Source organism: Miscanthus floridulus, chromosome 16 (assembly GCF_019320115.1).
Source record: "Miscanthus floridulus cultivar M001 chromosome 16, ASM1932011v1, whole genome shotgun sequence".
Lineage (NCBI taxonomy): Eukaryota > Viridiplantae > Streptophyta > Magnoliopsida > Poales > Poaceae > Miscanthus > Miscanthus floridulus.
In genome coordinates this window covers 116,440,585-116,461,810 of record NC_089595.1, presented here as the reverse complement: position 1 = coordinate 116,461,810, position 21,226 = coordinate 116,440,585, and the positions used below count along the sequence as shown (strand labels likewise).

Here is a 21,226-nt window from a genome sequence, read left to right as displayed (position 1 = left end):
GCGGGCGTCCTTGAGCGGGCATCCTCGGCCGGTCGTTCCCAGTCGCCTCCGACCGTGCCGGTCGGAGAAGAGCTATAAGTAGAGGTTCGACGTATTCCCGGTCGGAAAAGCGGGTCAGAGTCGGAAGCGAGCGTCATTCCCTCCTTGGCCAAGCTTTCCGGTCGGAGACTGGATCGCTCTTTTGGCCTGTCGTTAGGTATCTGGGCCGGCCCACGAGTCGCGCGTTGTTGTAATGTCGTCTGCTGGGATGAGATTTTTGCTAGGAAGCGGGCCCATCGGGGACCCTAGGTTTATGAACCCGACATATGCCGTCCTCACTCGAACCTCAGTAATTTGTAAAGAAATACACACATACAATATTGACAATATAAGATATATACTGCTAGACTCATATTGTTTATTTATCTTTTTTTTTAAAACCCATCATATATAGAATATTTGATGAGTTAGGTGATGTTTGGATCTCGTAAGGAAAATGAGAATGAATAGATATAAAAATGAGAATGGGGCACTTGAATTCTAGAATGAGATTCTAAAACCCAACAAACTATCCAAACTCTGCTTTTTGGAGACTCTAATTATGCAAGTGCAATGGATTCAAACACCCTTCATTATTTTTGTCTAAAATTTATATTCTACATCACTATCTAGATCGTCAGTCCTAGGCACAGGCTGTTTGTTGGGTGGTGTCTGCTGCCAGTGACCTTGCCATGACGTCCTCCAGGTTCCTCGATTGCTTAGCTTCTTCTCACCATATGCCAGGTTAGCGGGACCATGATCCCCTCTTTTGGATCTCCTCATTCTCAACTGTCGGACCTCCAACCTTGGAGGTTTCCTCTCCTCTAGGGGCGTAGGTGGAAGGTGATTAGATCTCGTATAAGCTCCATAGAAGATGTACTTCACAGCTGTCGTCTATCAATTTTGACTTAATCAGTGCCTTACAACCCATGGACTGGAGCTCATCAGAATTTTGTATCTTGCGGTGCATTATTCGGCGTTCATCGACATGCCTCCGTAGTGAGAGTTGTAGCATTGTTAGTTCTCCCTGTGGTTAGTGTGGTTGTATCTCTGTATGTGATATTGCTGGTGTTGTTGTTGGTTGCAATCTCTTTTCCCTCTCTCTTCGTACCCTGTTGGACTTTTCAAGGGTCGCCCATGTACCAGGTGTTTTGCACCGTCTTCATTATCGGTTTGCCGAAACTGTGGTAAATTTATTCTGGTGGAGTCCCTCGGCTCCTTCGACATTGACCTAAACAAATCTAGATCCAAACAGAACCTTAATCTGAAGGCTAGAAATCACACACGCATGATGCGCGTGTATTTAGATTTTTTTTATTAACTTCTAGTCTCTTAACTATCCTTGCTCAGCCTCATGCATGCATGGACCATGGTCAAGGAGGGAGAGAGAGAGAGAGAGAGAGAGAGAGAGAGAGAGAGGTCAGAGGTGGCACACGGCGGCAAGCAAAGACGACAAATAAAGGATTGGAGCACGCACGTACGTCACGTAGGTGTCAGCAGCGAGCTCGGCCCGCTATCTTGTTCCGACCGTACCATACACACGCTCTCTCTACCTCTATATATACGCTCCTCCTGCCAGACAGTTTAATTATCTCAGTAACAACGAACCATTTGCATGCACTCGACATCTGGCAGTCGCAAGCTATAGCTAGATAGATCGATCTGACACTGACACTACTTCACACTTGTAGAAATCGTAGCAGCAGCTAGCAGCATTCAGAGTACCCCGGCCCGTGCTCGAGCTAGCTAGAAGTAGAACGAACAGAACAATGGCTTCTGGCGGGTCGTCGTCGTCGTCCCGCGCGTGGACGCAGCGGCAGAACAAGCAGTTCGAGTGCGCGCTGGCGGTGTACGACCGGGACACCCCTGACCGGTGGCACAACATCGCCCGCTACATGGGCGGCACCAAGTCCGCCGACGAGGTCCGCCACCACTTCGAGCAGCTCGTCCACGACGTCACCCAGATCGAGGCCGGCCGCGTCCCCTTCCCCCGCTACGGCTACGGCAGCGCGCCGCCCGTCGCCGGCGGCGGCCTCGACGACATGGCCGCCACCAGGTACGCGACGTAGCCATCATCAACAACTTACTTTTGCTCGTCGCAGTTAGGTCGGCAGTTTGGTACGTAGGTGTTTGCATGTGGAAAGTGTGGACATGCACTACAGTAGAGCTGGTTGGTCACATGAGATCTAATCCTGATGCATGCATGTGTGGCAGTGATAAGCTTTATTATTGGAAAGGTCGCTAGATGCACATACATATATATAGCCCATATTCAAACAAACAAAACGGTGCTAGTGCTAGCTAGATATACGTGTAGATACTAGATAAATATGTGTACCTTAATTCCACATGCATCCTATATCATCCTTTGCCGACATCTCCGTTGTCTGACACATAAGAAGAGCTAGCAAGCTACATTAACACATGCCCTCACATGCATGCACCGAACGCATCTCTTAAGGCCTGTTTGCATGAGCTAGCGCTAATTACTAGTTAAACTAAAAATTAGCTCAACTTAACTTAGTTTGACTAGCTAATTGGTTGACAACTAGTTAGAAACTTGACTAAATTTTTTTCTATCTATTAGCCTACCTATTTAGATGCACTAGGACTAATTTTAGCTAGCTAATAATTAGCTCTTGTATCAAACTGGTCCTTAATTACGTGTTTTATTGGATGCACCAGCAGGGGCAAGTATATGAAGCTGCAGTGATGAAGACAAATGCCAGCCGCCCGAGACGTACAAAATATGTATGACAGTTCCTTGCAACTGTTGGTGTAAACTTATAATATTACCGTACAATGGCTCTCCGAAAATAACCCTAGCTATATAGGGAAGAAGGAGGAGGAGGAGGCGAAGAATGGAAGAGAAGTATCATGTTTAATTTCACCCCTCCTGTATATATGATTTACAATTGTACATTAGTTAATTATTAGACTGACATTGATCGATCGATGGTCGGTCAATGCTTGTGAAATAATGTCCATGTATTACTAGCTATATTTTAGCTAGCCATATCACAATCAATGTAAAGTGTGTTCCTCAGCTTCTCCATTCGAGCACAAATACTTCCAAACACTGATTTATTGGGCACACCGCTTTTCATGAGAATAAACATATTATCTCTCCAAAAATAATAAGAATAAACTTATCATGTGCATATTCAATAGAGATTTATTATTACCACTACTCAGAAATATATATAATTCCATTCGAAACGACACTTTGACTAGCAGCGTATAGAAAATTATGCTCCAAGGGATCTCCTAATCTTCCATCAAATATTCTGCTTTTTTCGATGGACTCGGGTGTTTTCAAATACCTATGGAGTTTTGTTTTGTTTGTTTACCGGCTTCATATAATTATGAAAACACAAGTTTTCTTGAAGCCTCTTGCTCATGTCTCTCATCAAAGGGTGTATTCTCTATAATATTTCTTTAGCAGTCCCTGTTCAAATCATATGTCATGCTTTAGCCGTAATCTAAATCAAAATTATTTAATTTTGACTAAATTTATAGAAAAATATATTAGTATTTACAGTATCAGATTAATTAGCTCTAAATTCTTCACATGAAATATGTTTTCATAGTGATTTATTTGAACTAGTAGCATGTCGATGTGAAGTTAGACTTATTAGCACGAAGCTAAAATCACAAACGCAGATAGATTATGTTTATATTTTCGACATGGGATTTGAAACTAGGGGAGGATATCTTTATTTAAAAAACCCTTATGTATGATGTTTTCTCTTTCAAGATAAATAAATATTTGAAAAGATATAAGTATTGCTGCACAGTATGATGAACTAGTCGGACTAAAAGCTGTCTGACCCTTTTGAAAACATGCATGTTTGAGCACGCACTACGACTTCGCTTCATATATATTAGCGCTTTAACACTAGCAGATATGATTTTTTTTTCGATTTAATTTTTTTCCCGAGTACGTTTACTTTTCTAACGCATCTCATGTGAAGGATTCTCGGTTCAACTTGCAAAAAGAATCAGAGTGGTCACATCATCATCACATGTTCCAAGGATCGAGGCGCTTTTTACAACAAGTGGGCCAGGGATAACAATGCAAGTTCGAATATGGTAAACTTTCGTTTTTGTTTTCGACGTATTTTGTTCGATCAAATAGCAGCAAGCGGCAATAATCGAGGATACGTACCTTTTTTCGACAATGAAAAATGGAAGACTTGGTTTTTTTTCTGGAATAAACAAAAAATTTGCGCATCTTTGTAATTATTAAGGTATAAATGTTTGGTACAAACAACACGTTTCTGGCGAAGCACAATAATTTTTTCACAAATTTTATATAAAACTCAAAATTAAATAATATAGCCATCAAGAGTACATACTGAAAACTAGATGTAGCTTAAGTATCCGTGTTCTTTGATGTGGAACTTGCCCGACCAAGTTTGACTCATCGATTCAATACAAGTGCTCATATTTTTTCAAGGGCACTATCAATGCATAAACTATTGGATGATTTTCATAGTCTACGAAACTATCCAAGGAAATCACATCTCTTACAATGCTGATTTTTTCGTGCGGGGCCCTTTCTTACCCCTTACCCAATCCGCTCTCCTCATCCAACTACTGGATGGATCTAGTAGCCCTCCACAATGTAGCATTCGTAGTTTCTTCTACCATCCATTCACGTGAAGACACAGTTCCTTGCTAAGAAACCGTTTCTTCGATTCTTACTCTCTCTCTTCAATAAAGTACATGACGCATCAGCAAAATGTCCATGTAGCAAGATAATTAATAGAGATAGAAACATGTTAGTTTATATGTATTAGGAGTGTCCTGACTACTTATTTTTTCGTCAATAGACCGTAGACGACAATGCCTGTCGACGTTGCCTGCCTGATTAACAGGGTGGGTTGTGCTATGTTTTGAAAACAAAAACGATAATAAACTTTGTGCACATAATTTTATTTTATTTTGAATACAATGCTGCATATCGATAATATAATTCATAAAATTTAAAATCTGTTTTCTTGTGACTGAAAGTTCCACATGAAAACTGTTCACAAAAAAAAGTTCCACATGAAAACCACCAGAAAGATTAACTTCTACCAAATGAGAAAATTAAGGAAATACTGCGCTGTGTAGACATTAAGGAAATACTATGTATATACACCTGAACCTAAGCAGCCACCACCAGCACTGTGTCAACTGTCAAGCACTAACCCATTTTCCAAAAAAACAAACAAACAAACTGTCAAGTAACCCGGTATCGTAGGTAAATAGGTTCGGGATGACTTGGTCAAAAGTTTATAGTGGATTCCTTCCCATTCTGAAACCTGAATCACTTTTGTTTAGAAACATCAGAATTGAATCTCTCTCTCTCTCTCTCTCTCTCTCTCTCTCTTTTTTCTGACAGAGGTCCAAACCTAGTTCATATATTAGGTGTCAATCCGCAAGAAGGATGAATTAACTTTTGTTTTCATTGCAGTGAGTACATGCACGTTCGATTGAGTCTATAATTTTATTATTTATTTAGATCATGACATTTTTTAGATAATGGATAGAAATCAGATCAAGACATATATAGCTACTTCTTTCTTCACATAATTCCTTTTCTATTGTAATATATGTTTCCTCATCATCAATATATACACGTAGAAGAGAATATACAGAGTTGAGAAAGGCGAGCCGTTGCCTTCAAACGTTCCTGAATCGAATCGCCTAAAGGGATGAACAGATCCGAATATCGGTCGTAGCACACACACTCACAGAGCAGGAATAATCAGCTTTAGTTTCTGGTGATTAAATTAGTCATTCACTAAAAGGTTGGAGCTAGATTGCTCGATATTATTCTCTTTGAAAAAGCAAGATATATACGCTCACCTATGGATCTTATTACCACACACTCTCTTTCTAGTGATGGAATCCAATCTTTCTTTGCAACTAGCTATTTGGAGACAGCGACTGAATGTTCTTGACCAAATAATTGTGCGTGTAAGCTGTAAGTTGTCAAGCATTTTCCGCAGTCTGTAATGTGTGCATGTTCCAACGAAAACCTATGATTTTAATTGTTGTGTTCGATCGATCTCCACATGCAGCGCCTCCTCCTGAATATTTTCACAGTGTGAGATAACCAGTGTATTTGGGTGCCTGAAAGAAGTAGGAAATAAGAACATACTCTATGCTTGGTACTGGCTAGGATTTCAGCTCCTTTCTTGTGTTAATTAACAACAGAACACCTTCATGAGTAGGAGTATTTCATTGATCATAAGAGAGTATGGAATAATTGGAGATTGACACACATTCATGCCGGAGAAGCGATCGAGCTAGCTCTCAAGCTGTGAATATATGTTTGGTCAGGATCGGAAGAGGAGGAGACGACAGAAGAAGTAGAACAGATGCCAATCTCGACGTGACCGGAGAGGGGGGATGCGATAGAAAGGTTCGGAGTAGATGAGATCCCCCACTCCCAGGGGACAGAAATCTTTGTTCCCTTCCCAGCTGCTGCTCCTGCTGGGTCTCTTTAGCTTGCTCCTCTCTCGCCTCAACTGCAGTGTGTGCCCCCGCTGGCATTATTCCTTCCCTCCTCTTGTCTTTTCCTCCTAGTCGTCCTAGCTCCTCCTCCCCACCACCCTTGATCGATGATGCGCCATGGTCCACCTCCCTCGGCCATGACTCCCGTGAGGCCTCCCTTCCTCCCGCCACGGCCACTGCTGCTTCGATCTATAAATAGCATCCCTTCCCACACCTCCTCCTCTCATCAGCTCAGCACACAGCATCTAGCTATAGGCTATAGCTAGCTAGCTTCCTCTCGACCCGAGCGAGCTCTAAGCTAGTGCATCGAAGAGAAGCAGCAGAGTGGGATGGCGTCGCTGTCGATGACGAGCGCCGCAGCGGCGCGCGCGCAGTGGACGCCGAGGCAGAACAAGCTGTTCGAGCAGGCGCTGGCGGTGTACGACAACGACACGCCGGACCGGTGGCACAACATCGCCCGCGCCGTCGGCGGCGGCAAGTCCGCCGAGGACGTCAGGCGCTACTACGACCTGCTGGAGCAGGACGTCGGCCGCATCGAGTCCGGCAAGGTGCCCTTCCCGGCGTACCGCTGCGCCACCGGCTACGGGGCCGCCTGACAGGTGTGCGGACGCAGTAGCTTGCTTAGCTGCCAGCTTGTATTAATTAGCCGTACCAGCTTGTAGCTTATCTTTTCATTCAGCACTGATGGAAATCTGTATATGTGCATGTACAGGCTGAAACATCTGAAGATGTAGGATGCGATGATGAACATAGGACGAACGATCGATGATCCAGAAGATGCAAACATGTGTATATATATAGGATTAATGGGACAGCATGCATGCAACGGTCCATTCTGCAAGTGCATGTGATGTGAAAGCAAGAATCACATTAGATGCATGCATATGCATGTGTTAATAAATAAAATAATAGTAATAATTTTAGTACTAACAGTCACGCGAGATCGACCGACCCATCTATCTCCCATGCATGCATGCAAGCTTGTGTTCTCTCTCCCTGCTTGTCAACTTGCGTGTGTATATATTATATTATGTACTATTATTGTAATTATATATGTATATATATGCGACTATAATTGCATCTGTGTACCCTACCGATCAATAAGCAAGAACTTGATACTACTCCATCCGTCCCCAAGTAAATCAATTCTTATAATCTATGTAGGTCAAACTATCTTTAGTTCGACTAATAATAATTTATAGAAAGGAGTAACAAGAACTATGACATAAAATGAGCACATTATAAAAATATATTAATTATATGGTATCTCTAATTATACTAATTTGATGTCATAAATTTTAAAGGGATTTTCTGAAAATTCGGTCAAAGTTTAAAAGATTTGACTTAGATAACTTTAGGAATCTATTTATTCAGGAACAAAGAGAGTACTAGCTAATGCATATCTATGACGACCTCTTTGTTTTCCAAGCAGTGAGTGCAGGAACAGGGATAACTTTTTTAAAGGGCTGCGTCACATAATTTATATATAAAGAGGAAAAAAGAGTTTTTTGGTCCGGTTTTTTAAGGAGCAAGTCTCACAAAAACCTTGCAACTAGAGGTTTATTGGACAGAGATGATAAATCTGTGAAAACATTAGGAACTGACCCTAGCTCACTTGATTGTGCGTGTGAAACTGTGAAAAATACTCCGAGACGACCCAATAAGTTAAGTCCTCGAGGCGATTTTCTTTTAAAATAAAAACACTGTAATGAGTATTGTTTTATAAGTGTTATATCAGAAAAATTGATGTACCAAAAAATTCAATACGACTTATAATTTGGAACGGAGGGAAAACCTTATATCCGATATTCATCAAGAAAAACAATTGATAGTGCAAAAGACGTTTAGAAAAAAAAAGTATTTTGAAAATATCGCCGGCTGACAAGTAAACTGCACAAAGCATTGCCTCTCTGGGCCGGAGGTGCGCACGGTACGACCCAACTACGGCCTGAGGAAGTGAGGCGCCGAACAGAGCCCGGCCCAAAAGGCCCATGGCTCTAACCCGTCGGTGGCATCCACCAGAGCAGAGCCCACCGGCGGCGGCAACTCGCGCCGCGGCGGTTCCCAGCCTTCCCTCGCGCTCTCCGTCCTTCCACTTCCATCTCGCTCGCTTCCATTCCATGCCACCGCCCTCGGAACTTCGGAAGTCCGAACCCTCCCACCGCCGCGTGCTTTCCGGATTGTTGTGCTCGCGGAGTCGCGGCCTCGGCAGGACAGCACCGGCCTCCGATCCGCACCCCGCGACGCCTCCGCAGCGCCCCCGGCGTAGCCACGACCATCGCCGTCTCGCCGAGGCCCGCCCGGTGATCCGATCGGGCCAGCGCTTGGGGACGCCGTCTCCCTCCGATTGAAGCAAGCGGAAGCGGGGATCGGTTTGTTCACGTTGTTGCCGGGCGTCGTCCTCTTTGTCCAAGCAGGTGAGTTCCGCATTCCGCATCGTCCATGCCCGCCTTTTAATTTCTCTGGGAGCATTAGCTAAGGTCATTGCATCGCATCCTTCATTGTCTGAGACTGTGAGGCGTGGTTGCTATGGGCTTAGTTGTTGTTTATTACGGGAATACGGCTGCTCCTTCGAGGTCTTTCCTTCCTGCTGAATGCTGATGCTGGTTCATGTGTTGATTCGTCGGCTTGGTGACTTGCGGTGCCTGGTTTATTCATGATACTCAGGTACCGATTGGCTTGTTTCAACTAGGAATCCAGCTAAAAAACTGGAGCATGACCGCGCGGTTGCTTTTGCAGGATAGTGTGCCAACCAGGTCATCTTGGATCCTAGGCTCGAGCATTATTATTATCTGAATCCTGGTCACAACAATATTCATTGAACTGTGGTCTGTCCCGTGAGAACTGAGAACTCACTAGTTTGAGATTAGCCACCTGTTCGTTTGGCTGTGGCTTGTCATAAATAATTGTAAATTTCTAGTCGAAATGGTATTTTTCTCTCACACAAATCAACCAGCAGTATTTCTTCACGAATCAGCAACGATACGAGCCAGCCAACCGAACAGGCTGCAAGTTTTCAAACTAGGGCACTTCTCTAATTATTTGCAGAATCAAGTGTGTCGTGTGCATATGGCTTCGGCCAAACACTGCATTTCTAATTTGTTGCTACATGTATCAATACCTAGGCCCTAGTGAATAGAGAAGTCTGTCCCGGTACTGGTTTAGGAATGATAATGTATTCAGTCTAGAAATTTTATATGAAATTCATAATCGGAAAGGATTTTTAGTTGAGCCATGGTATTCGCATCATAAGTTCACAATTCCTTTTTTTAGGGAATTTAGGAATGCTTCTTTATTTGATAGAGAAATGTTATAGATTTTTTTTAACACGGAACAGACCTGATTCCTAATTCCTTTATGGATCCTCTCATATCAATGATTGTAGCTGTCGACACAAAAATATGACGATGTGATCATCACACAGAAAGCTGGAAGGATTTGCTTGGAGTAAGCCCGGAGATCCGCTTGGCTTCAATAAAGTACCAGCCGATCCTGTGAAATCCAAAGGCGTGCCAGTCAATTTGACCTGCAATTGACAAAGAGAGAAAGTCTTATCAGTAGTTTAAGGCGTAACGTGTCGGTTTTGCCCAGACAGTTCCAAGTGTGCTGCATCGAGAGCAACCAGACGGGAGAATCGACTAAATAGCCGATATGAGGAGAAATCGACTCTTAAGGACTATGATGTTCGTGGGTCACGACTAATTTATGATAACAAGTACAATGTATCCAGATATAAGTAACATCATCAGCTAGGTGGATATAACCAGTGTAAAGCATTGAATTGATAAATTTAATGAGAAGAGATATAACATGCGAACAAATCAACTATCTAGTACAAATGAATCTACAAACGCTCTGAATCAAATTTATTACCATCAACAGTGAGGTTCGACCGGATCGATACAGCTACTATAATAATAACAAACTAGAGTCAAAGAATCCATAAAACCATCTATATATTGACAAGTTCATAAAAAACATGCTATATGTATGAAAGCACAGGCGAATCGGCTAAAATAGTCGATTCGGGTAGAAAAATGATTATAGCATGTGAACAATCGACTATTTAATATGGATAGATCTATAAACTCATCAAATCTAACATGTTATCCTTAACAATGGGGTTCGACCGGATCGATGGCAGCCATGATAAAGATAACAGATCAAACCTTTAAAATAAACAGATCTATTCACATTTAACAGAATCATGAAGACACACTTAGGCCCCGTTCGCTTGTTCGGCTTTTTTCAGTCGGAGCAGTGTTTTTCTCTCACAACAATTCAGTCAGAATAGTGTTTGTCAGCCAGTTTCAGCCAAAATTCTGCCAGCCGAACGGGGCCAAAGCGTTAAAGTATTGGCAATCGGCTATTTAGCCGATGCAGGTATAGCAAACAGTCAAAGTCACGTCTGATCGAAAGCAAATCTATCAACTAGCATACTCCGATTTAAAGTGCTAACAGTAGAGATCGACCAAATTGTTACAGCCATAATAGCGAGCTATAGACCAGATTCAACTAGCTAGTAAACATTCTCAAGATCAGACATGCCTTAGCCGCGTACTATGCATGATCAAGATCGAAGTAGAATAACCGATAAAACATAATCCGTCCTTTAAAGTAATAACCATCGCAATGTGATAAAATAAACTATGGACTAAAAGGATGTGAGGCCGATCTAGATCGATCTTGATCGGGAAGGTTGATGTTGCTGAAACTAATGACAACAAGAACATCAGTAAGATCGGTAACTTAATGAATCTACCTGAAGGATGCCACCCTTAGGTAGACCCGATAACTTGACCTTAATCTAATTCGAGCAATGGAGGTCGAGCTTAACCGATGTAGCCGTCCTTGAACTAGATAAGGATCGATAACTAACTTATACTAGAGTTCATAAGAGATCGGCCGGACCGATGCAACCTTACAAACAAAAGTATAAGCCATGACGATACTTACAGACAAGTCGGAGGTCGACCGGATCAATGCAGCCCTGCTTGTAGAAGAACTCATCGAGATCTACATTACTCCTACTCCTAAGAGTTGGCGTGAAGCCGAAAAGGTAAAGATTGTTTTGATTGATTGAGAGATGTCCTTGATACAATGGCCGATGGTTTATATTTATACCCTGGGTTGATAAGAGTCCTAAACGAACACGACTAGATAATAAAAAGAAATATCAAGATACATGGACTCTAATTTCCCTTTATACAGAATCATTGCTTATGAAGCTTCCTTGGCCGATGTATCCTCTTTCATTCCATGTACATGCATGTACACAATACATATGATACGTGTCTTTGTTTCCTTTATCGTTGATGTGCACCTGGACGTTGTATTTTATCCCAAATTTCCTTTCCTTTCTTGTACAAATTTATTTTATTTGGTCATGCATCGACCAAACAATTTGAAGTCCTGGTAATGCACACATATGCATGTACTTCCTCTTGTTGACCTTATCTTTGTTGGCTTGCATCTTCACCACGTCGGTAGCCTGGAGTCATGTACGTACACCATCCAAACTAAGGCAAGCAACACGATACATATGGAGTCCGGCTGACTTCCTTTATTTTCTTCAGGCACGTGTAAACCAACTCACAATCCCAACTACCCTTATCCTCATGTCAAGAGATCTTGGACGTCATGCTTCCCAAAATATATTAAACAATATTTCTTTAGACATCACCGGCCGATCTCTTCCTTTTCAGGGTAAGCTTACCCAATTTTGGTGTAAACATAGGCCCTCCTAGTTCGGAGTATGAATTTTCATGCTTCGAACTATTTTGATCCAATAATCTCCTTTTCCGAGTCAGCGACATCTGATTGCAATACTTGGCTTTGATGATTTACTTGGGTTGACTGTTCATCTGCTTTAGCCGATTAAGAGCTGGTCCTCGAGTTCGATAATAGCAATACAAGTTAACCGGCAGTACGGAAATATGCTGCATAAAAGTTCAAGTATTCTACCCGATAGTCTTCTTCCAAGGATCCAAGGAATTTGCTGGCAGCGATATTACTTTATTCCAAGCCTCACCTACACATGTGAACTTTGAAGTGTCTATCATACCATCTTGGGTGGTTGAGGAATGGAACGGATAGAATCCGATCATCATCGCTTCCCCTACTCAGAAAACTTAGGGGTTTTGAAAGATTTTCAAATTAAAATATAGCTTTGCCCCTCAAATGATTCTCTCAGATCGTTCAATGTGTATAGTTCCTCGTCAAAACATTGCTTTGTCTCTTCTTATCTTACTTCTAAAAAGCTTATGTGGAGTCTTAGGTAAGGATAAAATATGTAGCGTACTTACTGTCGGATACCGTGAGAAGGGGTACCCTAAGCAAGAACCAAAAAACGACTGCTTAGACTTCGTAAAGATCGAAACCAGCTAACAACCGCTGGCCTCGGCCGACTCTCTGACTCGCCCGAGGCCCCCTCATCGCTGGCCTTGGGCGACCTCTCACCAAAGGCCTCGGCCAATTCTCTGTATCGCTCGAGGCCCCCTCACCGCTGGCCTCGGGCGATCCCCCACCAAAGGCCTCGGCCGACTCCCTCTCGTCGTAGGCCTCGGCCGGGTCGTCGACCCTCCGCCTCACGCGAGGCGGGCTCGGCAACACTCCGCTGCCTCTTCCTTCACCTGTCCCTCTAACAAAACGTCGCGTCGCATTAACTCAGCCAACTGCTGCCACTGACATCGGTCGCATGCTCGGCACAGTACAGCGGAATGGCCGACAGGACGGGAGATAGGACTGGGCAGGGGTTACCCGCCACTGTGCCCACCGCTATGCACATGGTTGACGCCCATGCCGCACTGTGCTGCCAACTCCTGCTCCGAGAACAACGCGGCGTGGGGAGCCACGTCCGGGATACTGTGGCCTCGGAATCAGTACCCAGGACCAATAATTCCCTCCAAAGCCTCGGCAGTTTGCTTCAGGGGCTCGGCAGCCTGAGGATCCATGTCCGCCGAGCCCCCCATGATGGCTCGGCCTCGGCATCTGCAGAGCCTCGGCTCCCTACGACGTCATCGCACGATGACCGGCACGTCACCCGCCATGTCCTGCCTCAAGCTGTACTGGAGCCCCACGACGCACAAGATCAGGTATGATCGGCGCGTCACTTCTGCACGACGAGGACAGAGCCACTCCATCGACCATACCACAACAGTGGCCGGCTGCAGGGCTCGGACACGCCATCCCCATTCATAGAACGCTATGTAGCAACATATGTACGTTCCTGGTTCTCCCTTAGAGTATAAAAGGGAGGGACTGGGGCTATTTCTAGGGACGGAAGAACAACGAGCAGAAAGAGGAACTCACCAATAGAACCACACACTTCTACGCTACTTGAGAACAACACCTCAAGCAGCTCGCACCACCCCCGCCGAGAACTGGGGCTAGCTCCCTCTCTCACCTAGCTTGTAACCCCCTACTACGAGCACTCCGGTGCAAGGAATACAAGATCGATCTCTCAGACTAGACGTAGGGCGTCGATTACCTGAACCAGTATAAACCTTGTGTCTCTTTGCATCATCATCGGGGATTAGGGGCACGCAGCATAAATTCACTCGTTGGTTAAGGACCCCCCCGGTCCGAAACGCCGACACTTACCTTCCATATATTGTAAGGTCAAATCCCGGATCCAAGGAAAGAAATGTCATACTCTTAGATCAAGATATGTATGTGCGTGAAATATTTGGTGGCTAACCTAATTCTACTATGCTCTCTGAAATATATTTCTCTTATGGAATATTTTTGCGAGAACATGGGCTATCTTTTCTCATCTTTTCTTTTTCCTTATTTATTTATTTATTTATTTTGGACTTCTTTTGTATCCATCTTTTATACATTTTCGCATAACTCATGTCTCTCTTTATAACAAATTTTTGAGAGAAATATTATCAAGAACTTGGAACATTTATTCTAATAAAACCTAACATATTTTTGTCTTCTTCTAGTGTAGGAGCAGAACATTTTAAGGTGGATGAAAAACATGTTTTTGTGTACTTCCAATAGAAGTAGCATATATATGTGGCGTGTACGTGATCTTGATCTTGGGAACATGATAAATCTCTTAACAAGGGTCAACAAGACTTGACAACACTCAACACAGAGCAAGCAACTTATGTGGAAGGTTTTTAATGAGACTAATATATGGCTCTAGTAGAAATTCAACACCATTGAGGAGACAAACTATTGATTTTGAATTTTTGTAAGAAAATTTCCTAAGTACTTTGCAAAAAGAAGCAAGGTTTCTTTCACCATACCATATCTCATTCATCAACTACTTAGATAGCATGCTTTCCCTATGATAGATTGTTCACAAGTGACAGAAAAAGCATGAAATAAAGAATATGCGTACCTCCTCTTTGAACCAATGAATGTCTTTGCTCAAACTTTCTCCCAGTATGTATATATCAGCTAGACTTCATCGGCCTTATGATCTCTGTGTTCTCAATCAAACATATGATATGGCATGACTGTACGTACTTCCAAGATCTGACTCATCCTCTTTGTGCCCACGTACAGCGTGTATATATATGCATGGAAATCTAACTTGCATGCACTACATAAAGGGCTCTATCGGCTTGATGTCTTGATCTTCCAATTCTGAGCCGATTGTGAGCAATCTTTCATTTACTGCTTTCGACTTTTTAGTAAGGCGATTGCTAGTTTCAGAAGTCCCGCAATCAAATCAAGTTGAGAACACAGAAAAGAGCACTGCGAAAAATTCGCTTGCCAAAGCCACAAACTGCAACAAAGGTCAGGGCTGGTCAAGAGGCTTCCTACGTTGGTCGCTGAGTGCACTGTAGGTACATCTTGGTAGTGCAAATGCCTTTGTTGTCGTCGGACATGTCCTCACCAAGCATGAGCTTAGAGACCCTATCTTTCGCCAGCTCCTATATTGTCGCCAATGGAGCGGTGGTCGGTCATGTTGGTGCGGGGCTTCATGCTGAGCCGTCTGAAGGGCGCAGCGGTAAATGCCGAGGAGCTTGGGCACTGTGGTGGTCAGCTCAAACAATTTGCTGATGTCGACGTTGTTGCACTGCTCCGAGAAGGACGTGGATGCGTTGGACAAGACGCAACTGAGGTCACTCACCATATCAATGAGACTCCGCGTGGACAACAATGAGCAGCATTTGTCGTGTTATGGCCCAAACTCTTCCATGTCCTTTGCCCATCCATCGGTTATGCCTCCATGAGAGAATATAGTTGATGTAGAGGAGGAGGTCCACAGCCTTGTTTGCCAGTATCACTTCCTTGTCATCGCCGTCAACCACGAGTTCCTTAATCTTGTTCCACGGTAACTTGTTGCTGCTGCCACTAACCTTGCGTCGCCACACGTACATAGCAGTCTCTACCCGATCAGCCATTGCCAACAAGTCATGCTCTGACGAGATGTTGAGCGTGTCAAGCAAGAATTCCAGTGAGAACTTGTCGGCGCCTAGCATGACGTGATACACTGGGTCCTCATGCTTGTTTATCCACACTTGGGGAAAAATGGTTCATAGGCTTGGGGGCAGTCGATTCTACTTAATTGGAAGATGGCGTCTAGGACATAGGGCATTGGCAGCCATCACTAGTCCTCGCTCTGGTGATCCAACCTCCTGAATGACAATGGTGTCCTCTGCGATGACGATGAAGTAATCAAGCCAGATGACCTTGTCCTAATATCCTTATCGATAGCTAATCTCCACCATCTTCCGTATGTCGATAATAATTTTCAGCCGATGGTCTCCTATCGGTTGTCAGGTCATCAACCTTTTCCGTATCTCTGATACAACCTCCCATGATGACTTTTCCTTCTTATTGAAAAATATACTTGGTCGAACAGCCGATGACAATAACCCATGGAGGAAAACTCAATGTGACCTCGATAATCAAACTAGCGATGGTCATCGGCTATGTTGTCCTCATTGGCTCTATGTGATTATTCTTGAAATTCCACTGCTGTACCAGAAACTGATATCTCACTAGTCTTACACCCTTGTCGATTGGTTGTAGACTCCGTCAGTTTGAAGGGTAAGGTCTTGAACCAACAACCGATTCTATCTTAAGAGAGGTGATTGGTCTTTGTCAGTTTGGAGAGTAAATGTGTCATCGACAAGACCCTCCTCGCATGGCAACTTAAAGAAACAACAATTCCTTGCTTCCTAGTCTGCTTTTCAATAAAGGCCACTAACAGTAAAACGCCTTCATGCGTATGTAAAATAGCTAATCTCAAATAATCTATGTTATGTACGCATCCATGAATAGTAAGCCAATGTAAAAATAGTCGATCTCCATATATTAGAATAATCATTATTAATTTGATCTTCTCTTGCTTGCATCGGTTGGCATAACAATGATATACTCCGAGCATCTTATCGGCTATTGACTTGACACCTTTGTTCTTGGCTATCACAATATTTAAACACACTCTGAGAACCTTTAAATACTTGGAGCCAATTTTCTGTATGTTGGTAATAACTTTCGGTCGATGGTTATTGCTCAAAATCACTCGGCCGGCGATGGGGTAATTTGAAGAAATATTTCCTTAACCTATCAGCCATTTATAATAGCATGCAAACCTGACCTGCGAAAAACCTGAGTTCGAACTCCACCTCTTTTTGTAGACGCACACATGCAAATTTTCCTTTTATTTCTTTCTTCATATATGCATCATGTGTCACAATATATTTGGAGTCCTGATTCTCGGCCATCATATAAATACTTGCATATGTGATAGTCCCCGATAGATTCCTGTTTGCACTCCGATCCCTTCCTTTTTTGTTTCAGCAACAAATTTAATCGATTGTGGCTGCATCGGCTCTACATAGCCGATTGTGCGTTCAGAACACCATCTACGTATCTGAGCTCTTCATGTCGCACGCGGTCGTCCATTGCTGACATACCTTTGCTGGCGGTAGCTCTACTTGAGTCGGCCACATCATGTCTGTCAGGCCAAATGGCTTCATTACCTGATGCATCAGCTGAAGTGGAAACTATCTAGACTCTTGATTCTTGGCTGCTTGCAGTAAAAGACCTCATCAGCTTTTATTGACATGCGTGCCATCGGCTGTCATAAGTTGAAGTTTTTGAACTTGATGATGAATTTCTCGTGCACCTTGAACGTGTGCAGCTCCCTGGACCTGACTACCTCAGCGTACTTTGTGACCTGCTTGTCGAGCTCTAACAGCTCGTGGTGGTCCTGGTTGTCGTCACCGAAGGAGTCAGGATTGGTGGTAGCCTAGTTGAGGCCGTGCGACATCCTTTGTACCGTGCCAGTGCTTCTCGTTCATCCTCGCCGTAGTTGGCGAACATGGTACTCAAGATCATGCTCAACCCAAATTCGTCGGTATGATGTCCGACGCACTCGGAGCCATATCCATCGTGTCGTTCACTGCGATGTAGATGTCTATCTTCCTCAGCGCTGACGTGTTGTTCACGCCATCACTAGTATGCCATAGATGTGTCTAGCCACTTCATGATCTCGTACCTGCACTTTAGGAACATCTCGGTGGATCCATCTACCTTGTTGATTGGACCGTCCATCGCCGGCCTTGTTCTCCGTGATGTCGTGTCATAGTGGATCGAACAGTGGCAGGAGGCCGATGAACTGCCATGGTTCGTAAGCGCTTTCCTTTTCCCATTTAATGTAGTTGTGGATCTTTTCCTTGGCACTCTTGTTCATCTAGCATGGCTGATGATTTGCTCGGGGTTCACATCATTCTTCTTTCGAACTTCGTTACGTGACCATGCTTCATTGGCTATTAGCTTCTCAATAAAATCACTCCATTCGGCTAATACTCCATCGGCTATTTAGTTTTTACAGCCGATGAGCTATACTCATTTTATGCAAGCCGATAGGCAACTTGGAGGACACTTAGGATTTTATGTGAGCTGATGAGTCGATAGAATTTATCCATGATCTTCCAAGCCAATATCATTATTCTAGAATATAATCATTAGCTGTTTTACCTTGTAACATGAACCTTCAGAAACACCTATAGTTAGATGCGTCCATAGCCGATGAATTTACTTCTGTCAGAAGCTGATTCTAGATGTATATGACCATGTCAATAGAGTCTGCTCCTGTTTTGATCTGATTCTGTAGGAAGTTTGCTGGAGAACCCGAGGAACTACTGGCGTGATCTTGGAGCTGCCCGCACTCTTCATCCACCATGACTCAGATATTTGGAGAATCGACGTGCATGAGTTCAGGCCTGATAGCCCCCTCCAATGCATAGTCAATGCGGGGGACCGAGACGTCGGGCGTGTTCATCTCTAGGATCTTGTTGGCTCCTGTGATGAGCTGATTGTATTGTTGGTGACATGAGGCTTGGCGAGGAAGGTGGAGAAGAAGTCGTTAGGGGTGGCCGCTTTTGCCTTGTATGGGACTCGTTCATCCTGATCTTGCCTTGTATCTTCTTTCATAGCTGACTGTATCGGTTGTTTCACAGGCCGATGTCCTAATAACTTTCACGATATATTTTATATTCTTTTTGATCACCAGATCATCAATGTCGTATATATATATATATATATATATATATTCTATTTTCCTGGTTGGTGACTTATTTCTTTCCGGTTCTTATACCAGGAGCCGATGAAGGTTTAATGCATCGGCTCTTGAGCAGGTATTGATCTATCATCGTCTTGGTAGAAGATGCTGACTTGTCAAAGTAATTGGTTGCTATCTGTCAAGAGATTCTCAACAAGGGCCAAGAACTGAAGAATCTTTCTGAAGCTATCTTATAGAACTTGCACCAATCAATGTTGCTTGATAAAATGCCCAATCGACTATTAGCCTGATCTTCGCATTTTGAGCTAATGAGTATCTTTGTATCTTCGATGCATATGTCAAACTAAGCCGATGGTGTCCTGCATTTGTTTCCATCACTGTGCCAACGGTGGTATGGCCTACAGTTCTTTCATGAATCCAATCAATTGGGATCCTCAGTACTTTAGTAAGTCCATCTACCACTTGATCTGCTAATGTCCTTGGTAGCATTGTGGCAGCAGCTGAAGTACATAAACCACCATGTGTTGGCAATGTGTCAACTTCTGATGCATCATCAGGACTTGCTGACACGTATGTGATAAGAATTGAATTTCTCTCATGTTGATCAGTTGGGAAGCCAAAGACGGTAATCTAGTGCAGTAGCTTTTCATCCAAATGCATGTCAGTGTCATGCAAATTTTCATTCGTACTTGCCTCAGTCCCTCCATCATTGGCTTTATTTAGCCGATTGGCTATAGATATGTATATGCTTCCCTTTAGACAGCTTCTCCTTCTTAAACGCTGCACCTCTGTGATCAAGCTAGTCAAATAATCCATGGTATGTGTTACCTGTCTGGCCTGTCCCTTGTTTATTTTACAATAATGAATTAATTTGCAGCGTCTTGATGATGGCCGAATAAATGCTAACATCAGCCTCTGACTTCTGATCAAACAATTGCGGTCCCATCGAGCGTGCCAAAAAGCGTGTCGACACGAAAATGTGGTGATGTGATCAACACACAGCAAGCTAGAAGGATCTGCTTGGAGTAAGCCCGGAGATCCGCTTGGCTTCAACGCAGGGCCAACGAATCCTGTGAAATCCAAAGGCGTGCCAGACAATTTGACCTGCAATTGATAAGGAGAGAAAGTCTTATCAGTAGTTTAAGGCGGAACGTGCCTGTTTTGCCTAGAAAGTTCTAAGTGTGCTGCTTCGAGAGCAGTCAGACGGGAGAATCGACTAAATAGCCGATACGAGGAGAAAACGACTATTAAGGACTGTGATGTTCGTTGGTCATGACCAATTTATGATAACAAGTACAATGCACTCAGATATAAGTAACATCATCAGCTAGGTGGATATAACCAGTGTAAAGCATTGAGCTGATAAGTTTAACGAGAAGAGATATAACATATGAACAAATCGATTGTCTAGTACAAATGAATCTATAAATGCCCTGAATCTAATTTGTTGTCATCAACAGTGAGGTTTGATCGGATCGATACAACTATGATAATGATAATAAAATAAAGCCAAATAATCCATAAAACCATCTATATATTGACAGGTTCATGAAAAACATGCTATATGCGTGAAAGCACATGCGAATCGACTAAAATAGCCGATTCAGGTAGAACAAGGATTATAGCATGTGAACAATCGACTGTTTAATATGGATAGATCTATAAACTTATCAAATCTAATCTGTTATCCTTAACAGTAGGGTTCGACCGGATCGATGACAGCCATGATAAAGATAACAAATCAAACCTTTAAAATAAGCAGATCTATTCACATTTAATAGAATCATGAAGACACACTATAAGTGTTAAAGTACTGGCAATTGGCTACTTAACCGATGCAGGCATAGCAAACAGTCAAAGTCACGCCTGGTCGAAAGCAAATCTACCAACTAGCATACTCCGGTTTAAAGTGTTAACAGTGGGGATCGACCGGATCGTTACAGCCATAATAGTGAGTTATAGACCAGATTCAACTAGCTAGTAAACCTTCTCAAGATCAGACATGCCTTAGCCGCATACTATGCATGATCAAGATCGAAGTAGAATGATCGATAAAACATAATCCATCGTTTAAAGTAAGAACCATCGCAATGTGACAAAATAAACAATGGACTAAAAGGATGTGAGGCCGATCTAGATCGATCTCGATCGGACAGGTTGATGTTGCTGAAACTAATGACAACAAGAATATCAGCAAGATCGGTA

The 21,226-nt window shown here is 43.2% G+C and overlaps 2 protein-coding genes across 4 annotated transcripts; both read left to right on the top strand.

Annotated features, from left to right (window-relative positions):
• The first annotated feature begins 1,639 nt into the window (after positions 1-1,639).
• Positions 1,640-2,857, top strand: LOC136514403 (protein RADIALIS-like 3). Of its 2 annotated transcripts, none has more exons than XM_066508364.1 (2): positions 1,640-2,074; positions 2,707-2,857. In XM_066508364.1, exons 1-2 carry the CDS (start codon positions 1,788-1,790, stop codon positions 2,729-2,731), a joined length of 312 nt encoding a protein of 103 aa, XP_066364461.1. In that variant the 5' UTR covers positions 1,640-1,787; the 3' UTR covers positions 2,732-2,857. The 2 variants fall into 2 exon arrangements, with proteins under 2 accessions (XP_066364461.1, XP_066364460.1); XM_066508363.1 differs by having other exon boundaries at positions 2,704-2,857.
• Positions 2,858-6,732: 3,875 nt separating this feature from the next.
• Positions 6,733-7,613, top strand: LOC136512871 (protein RADIALIS-like 3). 2 transcript variants are annotated; one of them, XM_066506882.1, is made up of 2 exons: positions 6,733-7,073; positions 7,238-7,613. In XM_066506882.1, the coding sequence occupies exons 1-2, from the start codon at positions 6,855-6,857 to the stop codon at positions 7,292-7,294; spliced, it is 276 nt and encodes a 91-aa protein (XP_066362979.1). In that variant the 5' UTR covers positions 6,733-6,854; the 3' UTR covers positions 7,295-7,613. The 2 variants fall into 2 exon arrangements, with proteins under 2 accessions (XP_066362979.1, XP_066362980.1); XM_066506883.1 differs by having other exon boundaries at positions 6,736-7,124.
• The last annotated feature ends 13,613 nt before the right edge of the window (positions 7,614-21,226 follow it).